The 26,614-nt window shown below is 38.9% G+C and overlaps 1 protein-coding gene across 1 annotated transcript in view; it reads right to left on the bottom strand.

Annotated features, from left to right (window-relative positions):
* The window catches only part of TMEFF1 (transmembrane protein with EGF-like and two follistatin-like domains 1), a 110,626-nt gene that overhangs the window by 7,274 nt on the left and 76,738 nt on the right, over window positions 1-26,614 (bottom strand). Inside the window, exons 8-11 of the mRNA XM_010844834.1 lie at window positions 18,950-19,098; window positions 17,093-17,158; window positions 2,687-2,810; window positions 783-834 (exon numbers count right to left, since the gene is read on the bottom strand). Coding sequence (XP_010843136.1) covers window positions 783-834; window positions 2,687-2,810; window positions 17,093-17,158; window positions 18,950-19,098 — 391 coding nt within the window. The remainder of the gene's footprint in view (window positions 1-782; window positions 835-2,686; window positions 2,811-17,092; window positions 17,159-18,949; window positions 19,099-26,614) is intronic.

The following is a 26,614-nucleotide window of genomic DNA, read 5'->3' as shown; positions in this document are numbered from 1 at the left end:
CCAAAACCTCTGGAGTCACCACCTGTTTTCTCTCTACAACTCATGTCCTCATCTCAGTCCCTCTGTAAGTCTTTATTTGGTTCAGGCTCTCACTCCTCACTAACAGACAGGCTCCTAACCTTCAGTCTTCTAATCCATTTTTCACCTAGCTACCCAGATGGCTTTCAGATCTGCCCGTATCTTTCTTATTTAAATCCTTAAATGGTTTCTGTCTTTAAAATAAAGGACATGGGAATTCCCTGGAGGTCCAGTGGTTAGGACTCTGCTTTCTGTATGGGCTTGGGTTCCATCTCTGGTTGGGGAACTAAGATCTCACAAGCCATGCAGTGTGGCCAGATTAATTAATTAATTAAAGGACAATCTCCTGGTATGGCACAAATGTCCCCATAAGACCTGCCCCTCCTCCCACTTAAGGTTGAAGAGCTTTCTTGAAGTCTCAAATCATCTCATGTATATCTATGTATGATAGCATTTTTCATATAGTATTACATTTAAATTACTATTTGTCAGTTGCTGCCACCAGACTAAGTTTTTCTGAAGGCTGGATCTCTGTTATATTTGAACTTGAGACCCCAGGGCCATGTAGGATTTGGTACAAAGTAGGCAAAGAGTCAGACACGGAGTAGTGACTGAACAACAACAAAAGCAATAAAGAAACAAATTAATGGTGATATAATGCTAAAAGATTTTAACCTAATAACAGGACTGTGGCTAAAGGGTGTTCATCCCTGCCTGTTTATTGCTACTAAACAGTTTACCTGCTACTAAACAAATACACCTACCAGTAGAAATCCATGTGATGCCAAGGCCTGGTTCTTGTGGACACTGTAGATGCTTAGACAAAAGACAAAGATCAACTGCTTTTTGGAGTTACAATATGCAGAAAAGAGATTCTTTAGCATTTAAGAAACACCTCTGGTCTGAAGAAGACGCAAGAGTTGGCCACCATCACATGTCATTCAAAAAATATTCACTGAGTAGCTACTGGGAGGCATGCTAGGCACTGGGGAGACAATGGTTAGCAAAACAGAGTCCCTAACCTAACAGTTCGAATAGCCTGGTAATATCAATATTGTCAATATCAACATCCATTGCTATTTATTAAATACAGATTGCATAACACGCACTGTGATAAGTATTTTGCATATATTAACAACACTAGGAAATAAGTACCATTATCATTTTTTTTAAGTGGAGGATAATTACTTTACAATATTGTGTTGGCCTCTGCCATACATCAACATGAATCAGCCACAGGTATACGTATGTCCCCTGCTTCCTGAACCCCTCTACCCCTCCACCCCTCCTCCCATCTCCCTTTCCAGCCCACCCGTCTAGGTTGTCACAGAGCACTGGGTTGTGCTCCCCATGTCACCCAGCAAATTTCCACTTGCTATCTGTTTTACATATGGTAATATATGCGTTGCCATGCTGCTCTCTCAATTCATCCCGTCCTCACCTCCCCCACTGTGTCCACAGGCCTGTTCTCTATGTCCGCATCTCCACTGCCCTGCAAATAGGTTCATGAGGCTTAGACATCAACCTCTCCTTCCCTCCCTTTTAGGTATCTTAAAAGACACCCCACGCTCAGAGGTCATGATCTGAACTTCTATTGCAGTATGTATGTCACTATGAGACAAGCGTAAGGAATCCACTGTATGATTTTATTTTGTTCTCCCTTGCATGGCTGTATTTTTTTTTTCTAATGTACAAGCAAAGGGGTAGGGTGGGGGGTGAGGCTGGTGTTAGCTTCTTCAAAGACAAGGAAACCATTCAATTAGAAGGAAGCTGAAAGCTTAACAAAGAACTCTTAATAACCATTAAAACAATTTACAGTGTTTTGTTTTATTTTTTTAAGTAGGAGAAGAATGGGAGGGAGCAGGGTTGGGGAGAAGTCAGGGGAATGGAGTTAAAGAAACAGAGAAACCAGAAGACTTGATTTCACAAGCTTTCTTTTACTTCTTGAGAGAAAGATTCACTAGTCAAACTGCAGGGGGCAGGAGTGAGAAGAATAAGACCAATCACCCTGTGTTTGCAAACACTGCCTTGACAACTAGACCAACCAGAGGTGGAAGACAAGTTCCCAGAAGCAGCAGCAAGAAGTGTTATCAGTACAGACAAGGAATAGCAAAAGCACTAAGGCCATGAGGGTGAGTATCAGGAAATTCGAGATCTAGTTTTGTCTCAGCTCTATTTACACAACCCCTCTGGAATCACAGAGTTGAAGATTCACACCCTTTCTGTCTCCATCCCTCACATTACACCTGATTCTAATCCCCATCCCTTTATTTTGAGAAATATATTAAAACCTTTATTTGAAACTTGACCATAAAGTTTAAGAACATTCTCAGTTCTTAACACACTCACTCTGTGACAGACCGCCTAAAAATCAAAATAATGTTGGTCTATGGTATAGTTCGATATTAAAAAATACACAGCATAATATTAAAAAGGTTAAGCCTATCTCAAAACCCTAATAAACACCTGGGTTTTTTTTTTTTTTTTTTTGCATATTACTTGCCAGCTTTTTCCAAATGATGCTGCTAATGTATTTTTTTTTAACTCAACTGCAAATAAATACTACCTTTTAGTGATATTTTTAGTCCACATTTCATTGCCTGCTACAGAGCAGTGACCAAAGATGGAAAAAAGGTCTGACCTCTGATCTGGAGGTACTCTGACTTACCTACAAGAAGCCTTCTGAGTAGAATAAATGAATTCACATTTTCCATGGATGCAGTAACCATTGAGGTTTTCAGGGCAAGGCATGTGGTTTCCAATATAAACATCTTCCCTTTGATCACTAGCATCTTAAAAGAACATAAACCAGGTCAATAAATAATGAAAAGCAAATTGAAAAACATGGACTTTTCAAAGGTTCTAGGACAACAAATAAATTCACCCCTTGCTGGGTAATTTGGGAAGGAAATTTATCAGATAGGAAGCTGGACAAGAACCAAGGTCTCATTATGCCACAAACACAGCAGGTAGACTGTTTAGATTCAAAGCATTTAAAAATATTTGCAGGATGTAACCACTGTGAGCGACTGCTATTTAAAAACAATCAGAAAAAATAAAAACACTCAACATCTTTGCTATAAAAATAAACATTACTTCCAGAAGAAATCTCACCTCTGTGACAGAGAGATGGGGTATGTAGCAGTGGCTTTTGGGGAATTGACTTACTCTAGCCATTCACCTTGAGGCTATGAAATTGAGGCGAAAGGACACTGGTAAGGCAGAGAACAAGTATGAGATTCTGAAAGTTTAGGGTGAAAGGTTTACTTTGGAATGAAAACTATCAAGCATATTGATTTTTTCCCAAGTGAAAATAGTTTTCTGTTCTTTTTAAATTGTTTTTCTTAGTATATGTTTCTGTAAAAAAAAAAAAAAAATTCAAATGATACCGAGAACAAATAAAAAACAAATTTAAAACCACCCCAAATCTCTCTATCCAAAGAGAACCATTGTAAACATATTAATGAATATGCGTTTGGACTTAGGTATACTGACTTGAACTGAATTGGGTTGAACTGACGAAAACAGAAGGGTGGTAAGTAATTCCACTACCAAAAATGGGAAGAGTCAGAAAGCAAAGATAGAAAAGGGCAGGAAAGAAGAAGGCATGGGGATCCAGTCTTCAAAATCAACGATATTGTTTCATTAATTCATTCTCTATTCCCATGTCTCTTTTCCCCGTATACTTGTTGTTTAGTCGCTAAGTCGTGTTAGACTCTTTGTGGCCCCACGAACTGCAGCATGCCAGGCTTCCCTGTCCTTCATCATCTCCATATACTTACATATGCATACTTATCTACATATTCACACAACCTAGAATCAATTTTTTTTTACTTTTTTTCTGGCATTTACCTAATATATTAGTCCTCAGCTCTATGAACCCAGAGTTCCCCAATGTTTACAGGTCTGTCCATGTGTAGGAAAAACTCCCAAGCCTCCTGCCATTTTATAAAATTCCAGCTTACAGATTCTGTGTATTATTCTGTGAATTACAGATTCTTACTAATAATAATCTCACAATAATAATCTCATGTGACCTTGAGCATACCACCCTCTCGAAGCCTGAGATCTCACAACTGTATTATGTGAGATAATTAATGCATGTACAGGCCACTAAACCCACCAGCTCTCTATGTAACACATCATGCACCAGCCAAGACTTATCTCCCCCAAATACACACAAAGTGTTAATATAATCTGAAGAATTATTAATAGAAACAAATTAAGAAAGAATGAAATAAGAGACTATGTGTATATATAGATATCAAAAAGCAAGGAAGAACTGGGAATAGGTGTACCAAGTGTGAAAAAACTGAGAACTGAAAATGCAGGTTTTTCTGGAGATCAAACTTTACATATGAAAGGAGAATCTTTTTGACTATTAATCTTAATGATTATTAAGTTCAAAGATAAGACCTTAACAAGACCAAATTCATGCCATTTTATCTCAAATTTTATGTATTTACCTTGTGCAAATTTATGCATAGAAAAGAGAATTAAACTAAGGGGAAATCCAACACAGAAGATCTCAATTTTAAGGGTATCTCTGCTATTTTGTGTAACCTTAATCAAATAATTTCTTCTAAGAGAGCTGAATGAGATCAGAAAAGTCTATCAGTAGTATAATACAGTGGACTTCCCTGGTGGTCCAGTGTTAAGAATCCGCTTGCCAACGCATGTGTTCAATCCCTGGTCCAGGAATATTCCACGTGCTGTGGGGCAACTGACCCACGTACCACAACTCTGACGCCTGCGCACCCTAGAGCCAGTGCTCCAAAAGAAGAGAAGCCACTGCAGTGAGAAGCCAGCCCACCATAACTAGAGAAAGCCCATGAGGAGCAATGAAAACCAGCGTAGCCAAAAATAGATGGATAAAATAAATTTTTAAAATAAACCAAATAAAATGTTGATAATTAAAAAAGATGTATAAGACATATACATAATCTTTTATTTTCTAGTAACAAAATTTTTTTCTATTTTTAAAAAGAAAAATTTTATTTTTTATTTTATTTCATATTTTTTAAAAGTAGACAAGATAATTTTAATCATATATTTTATTTAACCTAATATATCAAATAAATAGCATTTCAACATATATTCAGATAAATTATGATAGTTTATATTCCTTTTTCTTAAATAGGTCTACAAAATCTGGGGAGCACTTCACACTTACAGGACACCTCAATTCCAATTGGTCACATTCCAAATACTCAACAGTCACATGTGGCTAGTAGCCACGAGGGTAGACAGCACAGAACAGGTGGCTTACTCATTTATCATTTATTCATCACCCTCCATATGCCAGGGACTCTGCTAGGTGCTGGGATAAAAAAAGCAGTTAAGATGTATCCTGTCCTCAAAGGGCTTACAGGGGCTCTTCCAGTTCCTAAACCATAATTACGTGTGGTGACAAAGAAATCAAGCCTTCCTCTGGGCTGCTACAATCCTGAGCACCCACTTCTGTGCTACAATACTCAAAACACTGTCATAATTATTTAGGTACTTAAATTGGTCTCTACCATGAGACCATGAACTCCCTGAGGATCTAGATGCCTGTATTATCCATTTCTGTATAACTCCTGACACTTAGACCATAGTAATGTTCTTGCTATGGTTTCAAACCAAGAGTAGTATTCGACCTTTGCAATCAAGCCATGAAGTGACTTGAGGAATGCAACAGTCTCCCACAGTGCTTATCATCCTGCAACTTCTCAAAACATGATATTTTCAGGCTGTGATATACCATGAAGTATATAATAATGGGACTATAGAGACTGAGGTTAAGTACCAGCCTATAGAAATAAAGTTGCATAAAGTATATAACAAACAGACCACACTGGTCCCCAAAAGCTGTGGTAATGTACTAACCTACCATAAGAAAGTCCTAAAAACAGCAAAATAATGCAGAGCTGAAAGTGATCAGAGAATTCAGATGCATGATAGCAGTTAGAAAATTAAGAATGGGTTATGAGAAATGAATAAAGAGTACACCAATAGCATTCACTGAATGATTAATGAAAGAATGTGGTATCAAGCTCTAGACAAAGCAAAGCCATATAAAAGTGGACAAAACTAATACAATTATGTAAAGTTTAAAAATAAAATAAAATTTTAAAAAAAGTGGACATATCTATTAAGACTTTGAAATCTCTGTCACAGAGTCCAAATTCAGCATTCTGCTCAATGCCAACACTATTCATTCCATTACACTTACATACTATTTCTGTGCACATCCATATGCTCAGCTAAGCTACAGAGGGGTTAAGGGAAAAGTGGTCACAGTCCCTGCCCTCAAGAAGTTTATCATCAACATACACACACAAAAAGCTGAACAACACAAGAGAAGAGGTCCCACACGATAGCATACAATAAAACACCAAAAGAAGGCTTTATAATACTAAGTGCTATGAAAGTTCACGTTCGAAGGAGAACTTCATTTTAGGCAGAATAACCCAGGGAAGGACTCATAGAGAAGGTAGCACTCAAGTTAGGTCTCAAAGCATAGACAGATTCAGATAGTTGAATGATGGAAACCAAAAAACAGGTATAAGGTACCTGTTCTCACTCTCAAGAACGAGAGATAAGTGGACCTAGCAAGAACTATACATCCAGACTGTGCAAGGGTTTAAGTCAAAGTTGGAAAAATAAGCTGAAGTCAGAGCATGGAAAAATTTAAACCTCAGATGCGAAACGTTTTCTTAATCATATGGACAAGGAGGACCCAGTTGGAGGGCAACACAAGCGAAGCCATATTTTACATAAGAAGTTAACTGAGAGTGGTTACCTAGGGCTAGAGCTGATGGTTAGGGGAGAATGAAGAGTGTGACACCGGTGTGAGGTTTATTTTGAGGGTGATAAAAATGATCTAAGATTAGATTATGATACTAGTACATGTAATGCTAGTACAATCCTGTAAATATACTAAAAGAAAAAAAAACCCAGTGAATTACACTATTTAAACAGGTGAACTTAATGGTATGTAAATTGTATCTCAAAAAGCTGTTAAAATTAATTGGAAGACAAAAGAAAGACAGGATGACCAATTAAGAGGTTACTACACAATCCAAACTCTGGCACTGAAAAGTTCGAGCTCAGCAGTAGGAACAGATAATAGAAACATAGAAGAAAAATAGTGTCAAGATGCTTTGGAAAGTAAATGAAACCAGAAACTCAGATGTGTAAGGGTCTTTGGAGGTCATTTGATCTAATGAAGGAATTTCTTTAGTTATAACCCCATGATCCTGTTTCTACTTAAACATGTTCAGAGATAAGGAACTCATAATATCGGTTCAGTCCAGTTCAGTCACTCAGTCATGTCCCGCTCTTTGCGACCCCATGGACTGCAGCATGGCAGGCCTCCCTGTCCATCACCAACTCTCAGAATTTGCTCAAACTCATGTCCACTGAGTTGGTGACGCCATCCAACCATCTCATCTTCTGTCGTCCCGTTCTCCTCCTGCCTTCAATCTTGCCCAGGGTCTTTTCATATGAGTCAGCTCTTCACATCAGGTGGCCAAAGTATTGGAGCTTCAGCATCAGTTCTTCCAATGACTATTCAGGACTGATTTCATTTAGGATGGACCTGTTGGATCTCCTTGCTGTCCAAGGGACTCTCAAGAGTCTTCTCCAACACCACAGTTCAAAAGCAATCCTTTTGAAGCACAGTTCAATCCTTCAGCGCTCAGCTTTCGTTACAGTCCAACTCTCACATCCATACATGACTACTAGAAAACTCATAGCCTTGACTAGACGGACCTTTGTTGGCAAAGTAATGTCTCTGCTTTTTAATATGCTATCTAGGTTGGTCATAACTTTCCTTCCAAGGAGCAAGCATCTTTTAACTTCATGGCTGCAATCACCATCTGCAGTGACTTTGGAGCCTAGAAAAATAGTCTCACACTGTTTCCACTGTTTCCCCATCTATGTGCCATGAAGTGATGGGACCAGATGCCATGATCTTAGTTTTCTGAATGTTGAGTTTTAAGCCAACTTTTTCACTCTTCTCTTTCACTTTCATCAAGAGGCTCTTTCGTTCCTCTTCACTTTCTGCCATAAGGGTGGTGTCATCTGCATGTCTGAGGTTATTGATATTTCTCCTGGCAATCTTGATTACAGCTTGTGCTTCTTCCAGCCCAGCGTTTCTCATGATACACTCTGCATAGAAGTTAAATAATCAGGGTGACAATATACAGCTTTGAAGTACTCCTTTCCCTATTTGGAACCAGTCTGTTGTTCCATGTCCAGTTCTAACTGTTGCTTCCTGACCTGCATATAGGTTTCTCAGGAGGCAGGTCAGGTGGTCAGGTATTCTCATCTCTTTCAGAATTTTCCACAGTTTATTGTGATCCACACAGTCAAAGGCTTTCTTTGGCACAGTCAATAGAGCAGCAGCAGATGTTTTTCTGGAACTCTCTTGCTTTTTCGATGATCCAGCGGATGTTGGCAATTTGATCTCTGGTTCCTCTGTCTTTTCTAAACCCACCTTGAACATCTGGAAGTTCACAGTTCACATACGGTTGAAGCCTGGCTTGGAAAATTTTGAGCATTACTTTACTAGCGTGTGAGATGAGTGCAACTGTGCGGTAGTTTAAGCATTCTTTGTGACTTCCCTGGTGGCTCAGACAGTAAAGTGTCTGTCTACAATGAGGGAGACCTGGGTTCAATCCCTAGGTTGGGAAGATCCCCTGGAGAAGAAAATGGCAATCCACTCTAATACTATCGCCTGGAAAATCCCATGGACAGAGGAGCCTGGTAGGCTACAGTCCATGGGGTCGCAAAGAGTCAGACACGACTTGGCATTGCCTTTCTTTGGGATTGGAATGAAAACTGACCTTTTCCAGTCCTGTGGCCACTGCTGAGTTTTTCAAATTTGCTGGCATACTGAGTGCAGCACTTTCACAGCATCATCTTTTAGGACTGAAATAGCTCAACTGGAATTCCATCACTTCCACTAGCTTCGTTTGTAGTGATGGTTCCTAAGGCCCACTTGACTTCACATTCCAGGATGTCTGGTTCTAGGTTGGTGATCACACCATCATGATTATCTGGGTCATGAAGATCTTTTTTGTATAGTTCTTCTGTGTATTCTTGCCATCTCTTCTTGATATCTTCTGCTTTTGTTAGGTCCATATCATTTCTGTCCTTTATTGTGCCCATCTTTGCAAGAAATGTTCCCTTGGCACCTCTAATTTTCTTGAAGAGATCTCTAGACTTTCCCATTCTATTGTTTTCCTCTATTTCTTTGCATTGATCACTGAGGACGGCTTTCTTGTCTCTCCTTGATATTCTTTATATTCTTCAATATAATACAGTTAGTTCCAATATTATCAAGTTTTCCTTATATTGAATGAAATCTCTCTTTCATTATCTTTGAGTGGATTTCCCCATGTCTGTTCACCACCTACCTCACTGCCCACCAATTTTTTTCTTAATGTCAAACTTCCCTAGTTTTACCCTTTATATAGTTTGCAACAACCAACCCACTAACATTTAAGTGTTTAATACAACAGAATTGTCCCCTTTGCTAAAGATGGCTCAATACAGAATTGTGTAAAACAATTTTACTTCAAAAAGAATCAACAAAACATCAATAAACACATCAAAATATGTTCAACATCATTAATCACTGCATCATGCATCCGTACTCAGTCGTGTTGGACTCTTTGCAACCCCAGGACTGTAGCCTGCCAGGACCCTCTATCTATGGGATTTTGCAGGCAAGAATACTGGAGTGGGTTGCCATTTCCTTCTCCAGGGGATCTTCCCAACCCAGGGATCGAACCCACATCTCTTGTGTCTCCTGCATTCATAGGTGGATTCTTTACCACTGCGCCACCTGGGAAGCCATTAATCACTAGGGAAATACGAGTGAAAACAAGATAGCACCTTATACCCAAAAGGATGACTACTATCCCCAAACCAGAAAATAACAAGTATTGGCAATGGTAATCCTTGGGCATGGCTGGTGAGAATATGTAACAGTACAGCCACTAGGGAAAACTGTAAGGTGCTTCCTCAAAAAATTAAAAGTAGATATACCATATGATCCATCTGGATATATACTCTCCCCCAAAAAAATGGAAAGCAAGGTCTCCAAGAGACAGCTATATACCTATATTCATGGTAGCATTACTTAAAATAGCTAAAACATGGAAGCAACCCAAGTGTCCATTAATGGATAAACAAGATGGCTGAGTTGTAGAGAATATTCTACACACCCTAGGAAATATTCAGCCTTAAAAAGGAAATTAATTCCGACATATGCTATGTCACAAACAAACCTTGAGGACATTATGTTAACTGAAAGTGAAAGTGAAGTTGCTCAGTCATGCCCAACTCTTAGTGACCCCATAGACTGCAGCCCACCAGGCTCCCCCGTCCCTGGGATTCTCCAGGCAAGAGTACTGGAGTGGGTTGCCATTTCCTTCTCCAATGCATGAAAGTGAAAAGTGAAAGTGAAGTTGCTCGGTCATGTCCGACTCTTAGCGACCCATGGACTGCATGCAGCCTACCAGGCTCCTCTGCCCATGGGATTTTCTAGCCAGTGACAAAAAGACAAATACTGCATAATTTCCACTTACATGAGTTATGTAGAATAGTCAAAATTATAGCAACTATCAGCAGAATGGTGGCTATAAGGGCAGAGGGGAGGGGGAAATGAGTTATTGCTTAATGGCTATAGTTTCAGTTTCACGGGATGAAATCATTTCGAGAAATGGATGCTGTGATGGTGGCACAACATCATGAATTTATTGAATACCACCAGCCCCATACACTTAAAAAATGGTTAAGACAGCACATGGTATAGTTATATATATTTCACAACTTTACAAACTAAAAGAAAAACTCTGTATGAGCCTAATGACAGGAGGCTCAGTACAAAGAATGTAGTAAACTGAGTTCAAATTGAGATCTCCAGTCCTCCAAAAGGTATTTATTAAGCACCTATCATGTCCCAGGCAAGACAGTAGTTCCTGGAAGTTCAGGCAAAGCAGTACAAGCTAAATGTAGGTGTAAAGACCCACAGGTAGCTGAATATATGAAACTAGTTCTTAGAGAAAGAATAAAGCTAGAGTATAAGTGTTCACCAAGGTGGTAGCTGAGAGTAGATTAACTATTCTGAAGAAAATTGAAGAGAGCATGCACGAGAACGGAATTCTGGAATAGTTGTCATGAAAAAGAAAGAGCACCAGGGCTTAGTGTCAGAAAGGCTGAATTCTGGTCGCTGCTCTGCCATTCTACATGAGCCACAGTTTCAGCTTCTTCATCTGCAAAATGGTGGTAACATGACTGTAATAAGGATTAAATACGTGCAAGCAACTGGCACACAGTAGCATACTTGATTAAAAACTGTTGGAAGGATGACCAGCCTACTGTCACTCATGAGCCACATTAAACACAGTGGACAGGCAGACTTACCAATGGTAAGAACCTTTAGCACAGCCAGGCTACTAACGATGAAATTAGGAAAAAACACCATAATAACATCGATAAGGAATTCAGTGACAGCATTTAATGCTCAAAGTAATCCTAGGCAGTAGGTATTACTGCCCCTGCTTCACCGATGTGATCACTGAAGCTCAGAGAAATCAGGCCACACTGCCTGATTTGATCCACAGCATGGACCACGTCTGACTTCAGAGCACAAGCTCTTAACCACCACAAGACTTCACCAAGCTACCCTGGGAGGTAGGTGGGGAACAGACAAAAGCGGAATGTTCAAGCACTTGCTCTCCAGGCCACGTAAATTAGGTAACTTCAAAATGGAAAGATTAAAAGGCTTTACAGACGTAATGAAGCACAGTCTCAGAAACCACAGCAGAGATGTAGCCTTGCACAGCAAGAACTGGGCACAGCCCCGTACAAACAATGCCTTCAGGCAAGTGGTGACGGGCTCCATGAATAACAGCTGCAACTGCGAGTCTCTGAACAATGTGTGCATGTGTGTGCACGAGCACACACACAATATAAAAAGCTCAGACACCCAGCAGTGCCTTCCACCCTACAGAGGCATTCAGAAACCAATTTGCCACCAGCGGCAGTGTTTTCAAATACAAAGGAGAGTATGGTTCTAAGTGACGATGTGGTAAGACTCCAGATGGCTTATCTGCAAAGCCAAGTCTCACTGACTCTGTCTTGGTCCATCCATGTTCCACCCAAATAAAGCACCAGGATTTGCTGGTGCAAACCAGGACATGCACCTAGAAGAGGCTACTGAAGCCACAACATCAATACTGCATTAGTAACTCGAGGGCTCTTTACTTTCACAGAGCCAACATACTGAATTCAAAAATTCAATATACTTTCCTACTTCCCCTATACCAACCTTCACTCCAAGCTTCATCACTAACACATCCTTCTTTAACCCAAGTCTCCTCAGACCCCAACAGAGAACCATTTACCTAGGCAGAAACTCTCGTCTACTCCCCAACACCCCCACCCTCTCATGTCTAGGGAGTAGACATGACCAACCTTAACCCTGCTTCTTTCTCTCCTAGTCTTTCCACTCTGCCCAGTGAAACACCTTTTCTAACGCACGTAAACTCATCCACCTCCTCCGTGGTTCCCTTAGGAAGCACTCCTTTCATCTCCCTGATGGAACAAAATCACATTACTCCTACACCCCTTCCCCCCGTCCCTTCCCCTGCTGTGCTCACCACCTGTCACCTCTAGATCAGCATCCCACTCTCATCTCTCAACGACCTTCCTCCCCGTAGGGTTCTGTGCCACCCACCTACACAGCCTTCTCACCATCTTCACTGTGATTCTCCTCCACACTTCACAACATAGGCTCTCCCCCTCCTTCAGTGACTGCAGCAACTGGCTCAGGCTTACCTTTTGATAAGGCAAATTTATCAAGACCATTTTTAAAAGGGCATATCAAATGAGCTGTATTAAAATATATAAACATTAATCACCAAATAATGGAACCAACAATATTGATATCTTGGTGTGTTTGGTATCCTTGATCAGCAGGAGGAGAGGCTGAGAGGATGAACTCGAAGGTGGGGTAAGGATTGGGGTAAGGTGATGCTCAGGAATGGAGTGAGAATGTGCTGGCAATTAAAAGGTGTTACAGTGGATTTCAGGCTATATGAAAATATCCTTGGATAAAAATGGCCACATTAAAATGTCATTTGCCACAACGAAACTTTCTGGGTAGATGGAAATGTTACAAAGTCTGTGATAAGGTGTAGTACAGATGGGGTCTATCCATTTGTCAAAACTGACAGCTAACATTTGTGCATTTCCATGTATGTAAATTACAGTTCAAAAAAATCTGTAAAATAAGAATAATGATAATCCACCAGGTAAAAGTATACAGACAAAACAAGGATGACAGAATGCTGTTCACTGTTGACAGTGGTTGAGTATATAAGGGTTCATTATACTATCCTGTTCGTTTGTGTTTAAAATTTTCTGCAACCACGTTTTTAAAATGTCACATACCCAGCTCCCACACACCTTGTGTGCGTGTGTGTGTGTGTGCGCGCATGTGAGCACACACACGCACACTTAGTCACTCAGTCATGTCTGACTCTTTGCTACCCCATGGACTGCAGCCCGCCAGGCTCCCCTGTCCATGGGGATTCTCCAGACAAGAATACTGCAGTGGGTTGCCATGCCCTCCTCCAGGGGATCTTGCTAACCCAGGAATCAAACCCAGGTCTCCCACATTGCAGGTGGACTCTATATCACCAGGGAAGCTGAAGACTGGAGTAGGTAGCCCATCCCTTCTCCAGGGGATCGTCCCGATCCAGGAATAGAACTTGGATCGATGCATTGCAGGTGGACGCTTTACCAGCTAAGCTACTAGGGAAGCCCATACACCTCATGCTCAGCCACTATATCCTTTATGACTTACATCTACAACAAAGCTTCCTACACTGCAATTTCAACATTTCCCACAGGTTTTCCAATAGCCTGAGAAAAGCACTAACTCACCACCATGCTGGACATTCAAATGCTCCATCTTGAAAGCACACTTTTCCAAGAGTTCAACTTTACATTTCTGACATCTTCAAACTTGAGGCTTGTCCTCTAATTCTTTCATGCAGCATTTTAAACTAAGAGTCAGTCTTTCTATTTCAACTTCTGTGCCACTGTACTCTTCATGATGTTTTTCCTCTGGATCTTCTTTCTGCTTCATCCTAGCCTCCTCTCCTTTAAAAATAAGAGTGCTGTCCAACAGAACTTTCTGCAGCTCTTGATATGTTCTATATCTGTGCTGTCCAATATGGTAACCATGGGTCACATGGGACTACCGAGGATTTAAAATACGGCTAGTATAACTGAGAAACAAAAAACTTTATTTCATTTTATCCAATTTAAATTTAAATAGCCACATGTAGCCAGTGGCTACTCTACTAGACAATGCAGCTCTATAATCTCTCTCACTCATTCTCATCACTTCAGTTACCACCTAGATATCCAAGGACTAACTCGTAAATTTATGCTAAAAAACAAAGTCATCCAGGTGAGTTCCACAAGCAACTCAAACCCCAAAGTAAAATTAATCATCTCCACCATCAACTCCTTTCTTACTTGCCCCAAACATCTTTCCCTTCCCAATATTCTTAGTTCAATAAACAGAATCCATCATCTAAGTCATCCTAGTTTTAACTCTTTTATTCTCCATATCTTAAGTAGGAATCTATTCCTTTTGAGCCTAATTAACTGATCTCTCTGTCTCTAGCCCAAAGTATATAATAAGCAGAAGTCCTGCCTAGTATAATGCATTCAGCTGGTTAATACTGTAGCCTTTCCTTTTCAAATATATTATGATTTCCCCACTGCCTACAAATGAAGTTTAAATGCCCTAGGATAACAGAGCATTCAAGATTGTACACATGGGAATTCTCTGGCAGTCCAGTGGTAAAGACTCAGACAAAAAAAAAGAAAGGACTGTATACAATCTGGCCCCAAGCTACCTTTCCATACTTGCCTTCCATTTCTGCCTTTTAAACCCCTTCTCTCCAGCCAAAAAGGATTCCTCATCGTTCTCCAATACATTCTTTTTTTTTTTTTTTTTTTCGCATTTATACTTCTGCTGATGCTCTTCTATCCTCCTTAAATATCCTTTGACCTCTTCAAATCCTAACCACCCTTCAAGGTTCAGCTCAAATAAGATCTCTTGTTTCTTAGATCTTCGCCATTCTCCCCACTCTCCTACATGCATGCTCAGTCATGTCCAACTCTTTCCAACTCCATGGACTATAGCCTGTCAGGCTCCTCTGTCCATGGAATTTTCCAGGCAAGAATACTGGAATGGGTTGCTATTTCCTATTCAAGGGGATCTTCTTGACCCAGGGATCAAACCTGCACCTCCACCTGCGTCACCAGTCCCCACCATACAGTAATTTCTTTTTTTCTGAGTTCTCATCCTAACTTTTTCAAAGCACTACATTTATGACAATAACCAACTTTCACTTTGTTAGAAGTAGGTTATGTTCATTTCTTATTGTGTCACAAGTTCTTTAAAGATGAATGTCATGTATTACATATCTTTCTATCCACCAACAGTTTCTAGTAAAACAACCAGTATAAAATTGGCACTTAATAAATTACATCTACTGATTATGATAATTTCATTTGCATTATAGACAAATTCTTATGTGGAAAGAATGTTCAGTATCTCAAAAATGGCTTAGGCACTAAATTATCCCTGTAAAATTATCGAAGACAGACAAGTACTTTGGGTATATACAATTCCCCAAATTGCCTTAAGCAGGAGCTTCTACCTACTAAAAAAGAACTTTCCTATTCTGGTCATGTACTATCAGTATAAAGAATAAAACTAGCATTGATCTATTATATCTCCTATGGGAATACAAAGATTTCCTATTTTAAACACAGCACTTTGTATCAACAGAGGAAACTGATATTTCAGGGGCTCATGGGATATAACTGATTCAGGTTTAATATGATTCAAGTGACAGAAATACAAATTATTCAATGATAATAACAGCTACCACTTCTTACACACTTACGAGTATGTCAGATACTATTCAAAGCACTTGACATGCATTATCTCATTTAACCTTTATGACACTCTAAGAGATATGGCCTGTTATTTTCATTTTATGTATTTTTTAGAAATTAGGCCTAAAAGGTAGATCACACATCTTTTTAAAAAACTGCCCATTAGTATAATCAAAATAAATAGCATAGAAGATACATGTAAAAGCAAATATACAGAAACCCTGGTCTAGGATCCTAAGATTGGGACCTGCTTTGGTTCATTAACTATAACCTCAATGAGCCTCAATATTTTCACTGGTCCTTATCCCTCAGAGTAGTTGCAAAAACCAAATGAAATAATAAATATGAAAATGAGAAATGAAAGCACACTGGACTTGCAGTCAAGGGAACTAGAATCCAATCTCTGATCTGACCTTAAAATAAAAGTCTTTGTACAAATAAATCCTACAGTTTCTTTGAGCTATATCCATTCTTCTGACAAGCATGGAGCCCGTAGGTAAGTGCCAGACGTTCTGCTAAGTGTTAGGAATCCCAAAGTGAACATGGCAGAATTCAGTCTGGAGAGGGATGCAGATGAGTAGAGCCGACAATCACACTTAGAGCAGGTTAAGGGCTTGGTCATCAGAGTATGTAAGAGAGGCATGCAATCTAGGTTTAAGAGTCAAGGGATAGTTCCCAAACGGAAATAACTTCTAAGGTGACCGAAACGATGACTCCTAGGCAAAGGAGAGTTCCAGGCAAAGGGAACTAGGTTCAAAGACCCATGCACAGAGGTTAAGTGTTAACAGTAGATTCTAGAGAGGCAAAGAGGATTTTAAAAGCAAAGATGAGAGATCTTTCTATATAATTTCTTACAAAAGCATGTGAATCTAAATTCTCACAATAAAAATTTCAATTAAAAAAACACAGATGTGAGAGTACTCTGTAAACTGAAAAGCACTCAGTCAATATTATTACTAAAATTTAACTGCATAATGTATATTGCCATAGAGCAAAGCTGGAAAGGTCATTATAATGGAACAAGAACTACTAAGGACAGCTAGTGACCATATTTCAACACATGGCCAAAATTTAGGAAATTGTTATTCAGTACCTTTCACATCTGGTCGATACTGTAGTCCATCATCCTTCTTTCCCAACAAACTAGTGTCATCTGTGTCTGTAAGAGAAAATGACTTGAAAATTAAGATACATATGATGTTTAAGTCATACCATGAAATTCCTAAATATTCCAAATCCTCCAGGTCCTTTCCAATTCTCTGTCCATTTTTCCTGCTCTACCACTCACTTGATCTATTGTAACACTTCTATCTCAGGCCTCAGATATAAATGCGTTCTGCATGATGAACAGTCTAACTTCACTGAAACTTCAGCTAAAATATCATCTCATCATCTCCTTAAAAAGTCTTCCCTGTGAAACTGAAATCACATAGACCTTAAACAGAAAGGATCAGCCAGTTCTCCAAGGGACAATGGTTTCAAGATTTACCTTCTCACACCACTGTTTCCTTGGAAAAGTATCAGATTAATATAAATGTGGAATATCAACTGTGTTATCAGACAAAATTTATCATAAACATGACCCTCCTGGTGAATTATGTTAGGACAGGAAGACTACATGGACCATAAACACCTGCTGGGAAGCATAAGCTTCGGTTTCCCAGTGCACAGTGGGGGCAAGGGAAGGCACAGTCAGGTGTAAATGGGGAGCAAGATAAACCACTCCACAGTATTCTAAAAGCATGAATTTCAATTAACAAAATCCTCAAGCTTGACCAACTCTTCTGAATTTGAAATTCCAGGTAGTACCATTCAACCACAAACCAGTTCCTCAGAAAAGATATGCTTTCTCAAGAATACACTTTAACCTACGCTACAAATGCCACCCCAAGAAAGAAAAGCAAACCACACTAGTACTTCCATATATAAGGGGTCTCTGTCAGTAAACAGTTTCCTCTGCCACACACATACCTGACTCTCACCTAGATATCCTCTGAATAGTTTCTTGGGCATTCTTCAGTAGCTTAGACCACAGACATTTCAATCAGTTGTTCAGTATTTCACAAATAGCTTGTTATCAGTATAAACCAGCAAACTCTGGCTTGCAACTTTTTCCCCTTAGCTATGTTCTCCCTAAGCTTATGAAAACACAGCCCTTTAATAAATGCAAAAAAAGGCGGGCGGGGGTGGGGGGTGGGCGGGTAGCCAGAAAGGAGGGCAGTTAGACCTAGTAGCAGGAAAGATGCATAACCCTAGGCCATCAGGAAGTGTCTGGACCTTGTTTGCTACTGGGAAATCACACATTATGCTAGTCTATATGTGTCTTACTAGGAAAAAAGATTGAAAACCTCTAACTCTGTGACCAGGTACTTCTAGCAGGAATAGAAGACAAAAACTTATTCTTAGTTAGTATCATGGTTCCTAAACTACGGCAAAAATCAAGAAGGGGGAAAGAATTTTAAACTGAAAGTAATAATTTTTCCCTACATGCTATAACTTCACACCAAAATCTCTAACAGTATAAAACATGTAGGGGCAAAAACTAGAGAAAACATGAAAATAAAGTAAACTATAATGCTCTAGAAAAAAAGATGAAAAAATGGTGATATTTACAGTTTTACTATAATTAAAATAAGCTCATTTCTAAACAACTATAATCGTTACCAATTTGAGACAATTTTTAAGAAGTATAAATATAGCTATAAGTTCACGTTAGGATCAGCTTAATAACTAAATAAACAATCAAGAAGCATTGTTTGTGTCTTAAGACAGTGAAAGCAAATTTTTAAAAAGCTAAGTTAGTAACAGAACAAAGAAGTTCTAAAATACATAGTAATAAAAAATAAAGCATCAAAGATTTTTCATTTTACAAATTCAGAACACTACCAAAATATACAAATAAGACTGTAGACATGTAATATTAAAGACAGACCTCTAGAATGAATTTTACCTGTGCAATGACCAAGATGCCTTATATCAATTTGTTCTTGTTTTATACAAGATGCTTCTCGAACAAAACAGGGATTGTTATAGGAACTCCCATCAGAAGCACACACAGGATTAAAACTGTATCCACTGCAATCTATATTACATACACACCTGGTGGAAAAAACAAAAACTATTTATGTTTTACAACAAAAGTATTTCACAATGCTTCAACAGCAAAACTGAGCAATTTTTTTTAACTTTTTAATATATTTATTGAAGTACAGTTGATTTACAAGATTATATTAGTTTCAGGTGTACAATGCAGTGATTTAATACTTTTATTACACTTCATTTCAAGTTATTATATAATATTGGCTATATTCTCTGTGCTGTACAATATATCCTTACAGCTTATTTATTTTATATAGTAGTTTGTAAGGAATTCTTTTTTTCTGCTTTCTGTAACACAAGTCAATACATTATTTTAAGTCACTGATAAAAGTTTAAGCAAAGTGAATGCTCAGCCAACAATTTCTTTCAGGTGAGAATCCAGAGATAATTTCATCCAGATTATTACTAATGGAGTCACTTCTTTAGAATTTTCATATCTAGAGATAATAATCAAGAAATATCAAATGTCAATAATATTAGTTAAAAAGCAACATGGTATAGCAGAAAGAACACAGAATTATGAGTCAAAAGTCATGAATCTAAATTTTAGTCCAACAAATAACGAGATTTGTGTCCATATTCTCTCTTAAGTCTGTTTACTGATCCAGAAGTAGTAATAATACACCTAACCTTACCAAATAATGGGGAAGATTAAAAAATAGATATAAAACATGTAAAATAGAAGTCCTTCAAAAGTGTTTCTGAGTTACACATCCACCTGTATATCTGCGTGTCCACTGAACACTCACTGCCTTCTAAGAAGGCCAAGAAAGTACAAGGCATGGTCACTCCTCTCAAGAACAGTAAAATCTAACAGGGAATATGAAACTGAAAACCATAGAGACTCTCTGTTTTCCAGCAATATGGTGGACTCGGAACCTGTACTAATCCTTCTAGTGAAAATAACAAATATTTTAAAACATTCTCAAATGCACCTATAAGATGTCAAGAAACGAGGAATATTCAAGACAAAAGTTAAATGAAGACAAGAATAGAAAAAGATCAATTAAGTTTGCCAAAGCTGATTTTCACCTTGAAGGCATTTGCCAAACTAGGAAAATTCAATCATCAACTTTTTGACTTTGCAAGCCTCTGAGAACAGAAGACAAAGAATACTGACCTACCTAAGGTGGAGAATCTGAAGACCCTGGAAAAAAGGCATGAGGGCAGAGGAGAAAAGAGTTGCCATATTCCAAGCCAACTGTTTAAAGTAGGAAAAAAAAAATCTTTCCCTGAGCCGCAGTACTGAAGACAGGGTAAAAAACATCTCCCTGAGAACTACAAGCCAGTCCCCACATGAGTAATTACAACTTAAAATACTACTTGGATGATCTGAAAAAAAACCAAGCCCAGAATTTAAGAGTCAATGACTGGAATGGGCCCTAAGCAACTAACAAAAGTAAAAGCAATCCTCTCTGGAGAAACCCAACTTTACTATCCTAGACTTCAAATATTTTCCAAGATACAGTCCTGAGAAGAACAAGTAGATCACACACACGCTCACTCACTCCCACACCCACACAGACAAGGAAATAAAACACATGGGCAGAGCAAGCTGATGTGGAAATGAACCAAAAAAAGCTTCTAATAAATAAAGAATGTATTATAGAAATAAAAAACTCACTGGGCAGATTTAAAAGGAGATTAGATAAACGAAAGGTGAATCCATGAACTGGAAGACAGGTCAGAAGAAAATGCCCAGACCACGGCAGAGTCGAAGAGACAGAATATATTTAAAAAAAGATTAAGAGACATGGAAGACAGTCACAACAGCTAATAAAAATCTGATTGGAGTTTCAGATGAGTTTAAAGAATAAGGCAGGAATAATATTCTCAGTTTCTCAAACTTTCTAAAACTAAAGAAATATACTAATCTAAATATCCAAGAAGCCTAATAAATTCTAAACAAGATTATTAAAAAATAATCTAGATAGTGAAATATCACCGTGGAATTTTTGTAACATGGCAACAAAATAATATTTTAAAAGCAGCCAAAAAGAAAAGACTACCTTCAAAGAATCAGGAAGAGAGACAGGTGTCTTCAAAAGTAGTGCTGAAGCCAAATTATTTACTTATAGCCAAAAGACAGTGAAATAATACCTGCAATGTGCTGAGATAAAACAGTTTATATAAAAAGAACTATCGTTCATGATTAAATGTAAAATAAAAGTAATCTGGAAGAAGTAAAAATTTAGAGTTTGTCACCTGCTGACTGTCAGTAAAGGAATTATAAAGGCAGTAGAAAAATGATCCTACAAGAAAGACCTCATATGAAAAGAGAAATGAAGAACAAAAGTATAAATACATAAGCAATGTTAACAAAATACTGACAATATAAAACAATGACATCAAAGCTCTGTGCTAATTAAAAAAAAACAGTAAATTAAAATATTAATGATAGCATACAAATTGCAAGGGACTGAAATTACAGTGTTTTAAGAACAGAAATATTGATGAACTTCAGACTGTGATAAATTGAATATACATGTTAAACTTATATGCAAAATATATATAAAAATTAACTTGAAAAAAGATATAGGACTTGGAAGAATATATGTAAAAAAGTGTTCAAATTGTTCAATAATCAAGAAAATGTAAATGAAAACCACAAGACACCATCACATTCACTAAACAGCAAAAATTAAGAGACTACAAAGTGTTGACAAGGATGAGAACCAAAGGGAATTCTTACCTTCTGCTGGAGGGAAAACTTACTGATATAACCACTTTGGAAAACAAGCATTACCGGGAAAGCTAGACTTGCACATGCCCAATAATCCCACTACTGAGTGAGGCCCCTGTAAGTCTCTTACATATGTGCACCAGAAGATATGCATAAGAACGGTCACAGAGCATTATTCATGAGAACAGAAGACTGGAAACAATCCAAATGTCCATTAACATTAAAATGGACTATAAAAGGATGTGGAACAGTCAAGCAACTGAATTCAATTAAGCAGCTACGAGCATCAACACAAACAAATCTCAAAAACATAATTCTGAGCAAAAGAAGGTGCTGCTGCTGCTGAGTCGCCTCAGTCGTGTCTGACTCTGTGCCACCCCATACACGGCAGCCCACCAGGCTCCGCCGTCCCTGGGATTCTCCAGGCAAGAACACTGGAGTGGGTTGCCATTTCCTTCTCCAATGCATGAAAGTGAAAATTGAAAGTGAAGTCACTCAGTCGTGTCCGACTCTTCGTGACCCCAAGGACTGCAGCCCACCAGGCTCCCCCGTCCCTGGGATTCTAGAGGCAAGAGTACTGGAGGGGGTGCCATTGCCTTCTCCAAAAGAAGGTACACATAGTATGATTCCACTTATACAAAATTCAAAATCAAACAAAAGCCAAATAATATTGGGTTGACCAAAAAGTTCATTCGAGTTTTTCTGTAACATCTTACAGAAACTTTTTGGCCAATCCAATTTATTGTTAGGAGGGTTATCATGTGATAGAACTACAGAAAAAAATAAAAGGAATGATTTCCACAAAATGCAGCAGAGCAGACAGAACAAAGAAACATGCAATGGGGGAGGATCATGGGAAGCAGTTCTAAAGTACTGACAATACCCTGTATTTCCTGGCTTGGGATGTAGGAGTCACAGTTTGCTTCATTTTTGTATGTTAAACTAAATGTTTCAGTTTTCATAAGTTTTTCAATATATGCTCTGTTTCACAATTAAAAAAAAACTTTGAATATTTACTAACAAGTCAAAAATGGCTCTTACAATTTTTAAAGGGATGGGGACAGAGAATATGTGACAGAGACAGTATGTGGCCCTCAAAATATAAAATATTTACCATTTAGTCCTTTACAGAAAAACACTGCCAACTCCAGGTTTAAGGAATAAAAGTAGGCAAAACTGGGATGGCAATTAAACAGAAACAGTGGCCAACAAAAGAAAGAATTATAGAACAGTTTCAGGGATGAGAAAAGGCTCAGCAACAAAGGCAGAATACCATACCGATCAAGTGAGGAGAAACAAGGGACTCAGCCGAGGCTTGTGTTCAGTCACTAAGTTGTACCTGACTCTTTGCAACCCCATGGACTGTAGCCCATTCACGATCCTCTGTCCATGGGACTTCCCAGGCTAGAACACAGAGTGAGTTGCCACTTCCTTCTCCAGGGGATCTTCCCAACCCAGGGATCGAACACACATGTCTGCACTGCAAGGGGGTTCTTTACCACAGAGCCACCAGGGAAGCCCAGCAGGAACTGCCCTGATCTCATGCAGGAAAGGTCCACTCCACAGTGGGACAGTAACACGGCATAAAAGACCAAGAGCTGTGACAACACCCGCCGCTACTATTTTCAGCAGCACGTGAGGAAAGAAAATGAAATCCCCATCTTAAGGAATGTCCAGCTCAGTGAAACAATGAGCAGAAGAGAACAGCATTAGACCCTAGCGGCCACTAACACTATTGACTGGAGTGGTTCCTGGGGTCTGCAGGCTGGCAATGGTGGCAGAGGGCAGGAGGATGCCAAGCACAGGAGTGCACTAATGTGGAAAGAAACTGCTTCAGCAAACATGCCAAACTCAAGACACTTAACCATTCATTCTGCACCTACTGTGTGGGGACAGTCGTATCTGCCTCTTTAATCATGACAGCAAATTATGAACAGGGAAGTTGAATAGGAAAGAAGTTAAAAAGCCTAAGAGCACAAACCTAATGAGTGACTGAGAGGGTGTTCTCTCCACTCATCACAGCTGTCACATGAAACAGACATCTCAGCAGGCAAAGTGACAGATGAAAGGAGTTAAGTAGTTATTTTCCACATTTATATCATGAAAAATCTTTTCACTAAATTGGCCCTGCTTTTCTCTCAAACTCTCCAGGGACACCCCTGCCTCAGGGCTTCCCCTCTTCCTGAAACACTTTTCCCTCAAACAACCACTTAGTTTAATCCCTCACTGTTTTCAAGTTTTACCTCAAATCTTGAAGGAACAGTAGAAAGTTAAATTACTAAACATCCATTCAAGAAATTAGAAAAAGAGCAATGAATAAACCCAGTGAAAACAAAAAAAAGGGGAAAATATGGAGGACATGGATATTAATATTAGATTTATAGATACATCTCAGCAGAAATAGGAAACAAAATTACAACGGAGAAATACAGCTAAAAGTTGGTCCTCTGAAAAGACCTTTAGGGAATTCCTTGGTCGTCCAGAGATTAGAACTCCATGCCTTCACTGCTGAGGGCCTGAGTTCAAACTCTGATCCCAGAAGCTACGTGGTGTGACCAAAAAACAAAGACAAAAAAAAGGAAAAAGAAAGAATCAACAATTAACTTTCAAATCAACAAAGCAGGATGAGAAAAAATTTTAAAAAAAAGTATCTAAACTAAAAAAGACTACAGATTGTGATTTAAAAAATAAGAGAATTATATTTTGAACTTTATATGTCAGCAAATTTGAAAACTTAAGTTAAATGAATAACAAAAAATTAACTATTAAAATCTGATCAAAAAAGAAATAGAAGCTGAATGGTACTACATTCACTGAAGAAATAAAATCAGTTTTACATATATCCTCCAAGACAGTATCAGATCCAGGTAATTTTTTAAAAAGGATTCATGAACACGTTCATTCCAATCGTTCAGTTCAGTTCAGTCGCTCAGTCTATCCAACTCTTTGCAACCCCAAAAGCCACAGCACGCCAGGCCTCCCTGTCCATCACCAACTTCCTGAGTCTACCCATACCATGTCCATCAAGTCCATGATGCCATCCAACGATCTCAACCTCTATCGTCCCCTCCTCCTCCTGCCCTCAATCTTTCCCAGCATCAGGGTCGTTTCAAATGAGTCAGCTCTTCGCATCAGGTGGACAAAGTATTGGAGTTTCAGCTTCAGCATCAGTCCTTCCAATGAACATCCAGGACTGATCTCCTTTAGGATGGACTGCTTGGATCTCCTTGCAGTCCAAGAGTCTTCTCTAACAACACAGTTCAAAAGCATCAATTCTTTGGCGCTCAGCTTTCTTTATAGTCCAACTCTTACATCCATACATGACTACTGGAAAAACCAAAGGTTTGACTAGATGGACCTTTGTTGGCAAAGTAACATCTCTGCTTTTTAATATGCTGTCTAGGTTGGTCATAATTTTCCAATTTTAATTTCATGGCTGCAATCACCATCTGCAGTGATTTTGGAGCCCCCCAAAATAGTGTCAACCACTGTTTCCACTGTTTCCCCATTTATTTGCCATGAAATGATGGGACCAGATGCCATGATCTTCGTTTTCTGAATGTTGAGCTTTAAGCCAACTTTTTCACTCTCCTCTTTTACTTTCATCAAGAAGCTCTTTAGCTCTTCTTCACTTTCTGCCATAAGGGTGGTATCATCTGCATATCTGAGGTTACTGGTATTTCTCCCAGCAATCTTGATTCCAGCTTGTGCTTCCCCCAGCCCAGCGTTTCTCATGATGTACTCTGCATATAAGTTAAATAAGCAGGGTGACAATATACAACGTTGACGTACTCCTTTTCCTATTTGGAACCAGTCTGTCGTTCCATGTCCAGTTCTAACTGTTGTTTCCTAACCTGCATACAGGTTTCTCAAGAGGCAGGTCAGGTGGTCTGGTATTCCCATCTCTTTCAGAATTTTCCAGAGTTTATTGTGATCCACACAGTCAAAGGCTTTAGCATAGTCAAAAAAGCAGAAATAGATGTTTCTCCGGAACTCTCTTGCTTTATCAATGATTCAGCAGGTGTTGGCAATTTAATCTCTGGTTCCTCTGCCTTTTCTAAAATCAGCTTGAACATCTGGAAGTTCACGGTTCATGTATTGCTGAAGTCTGGCTTGGAGAATTTTAAGCAATACTTTACTGGCGTATAAGATGAGTGCAATTATACAGTAGTTTGAGCATTCTTTGGCATTGCCTTTCTTTGGGATTGGAATCAAACTGAACTTCTCCAGTCCTGTGGCCACTGCTGAGTTTTCCAAATTTGCTGGCATACTGAGTGCAGCACTTTCACAGCATCATCTTCCAGAATTTGAAATAGCTCAACTGGAATTCCATCACCTTCACTAGCTTTGTTCGTAGTGATGCTTTCTAAGGCCCACTTGGCTTCACATTCCAGGATGTCTGGCTCTAGGTGAATGATCACACCATCGTGATTATCTGGGTCATGAAGATCTTTTTTGTATAGTTCTTCTGTGTATTCTTGCCACCTCTTCTTAATATCTTCTGCTTCTGTTAGGTCCATACCATTTCTGTCCTTTATTGAGCCCATTTTTGCATGAAATGTTCCCTTGGTATCTCTAATTTTCTTGAAGAGATCTCTAGTCTTTCCCAGTCTATTATTTTCCTCTATTTTTTTGCACTGATCACTGAGGGAAGTCTTTCTTATCTCTCCTTGCTATTCTTTGGAACTCTGCATTCAAATGGGTGTATCTTTTCTTTTCTCCTTTGCTTTTCACTTCTCTTCTTTTCACAGCTATTTGTAAGGCCTCCTCAGAGAGCCATTTTGCTTTTTTGCATTTCTTTTTCTTGGGGATGGTCTTGATTCCTGTCTCCTA

The sequence above is a fragment of the Bison bison genome, unplaced genomic scaffold (assembly GCF_000754665.1).
Source record: "Bison bison bison isolate TAMUID 2011002044 unplaced genomic scaffold, Bison_UMD1.0 scf7180017864209, whole genome shotgun sequence".
Taxonomy (NCBI): domain Eukaryota; kingdom Metazoa; phylum Chordata; class Mammalia; order Artiodactyla; family Bovidae; genus Bison; species Bison bison.
Note: the sequence above shows the minus strand (reverse complement) of the source record. Positions and strands in the feature narration are given on the sequence as shown.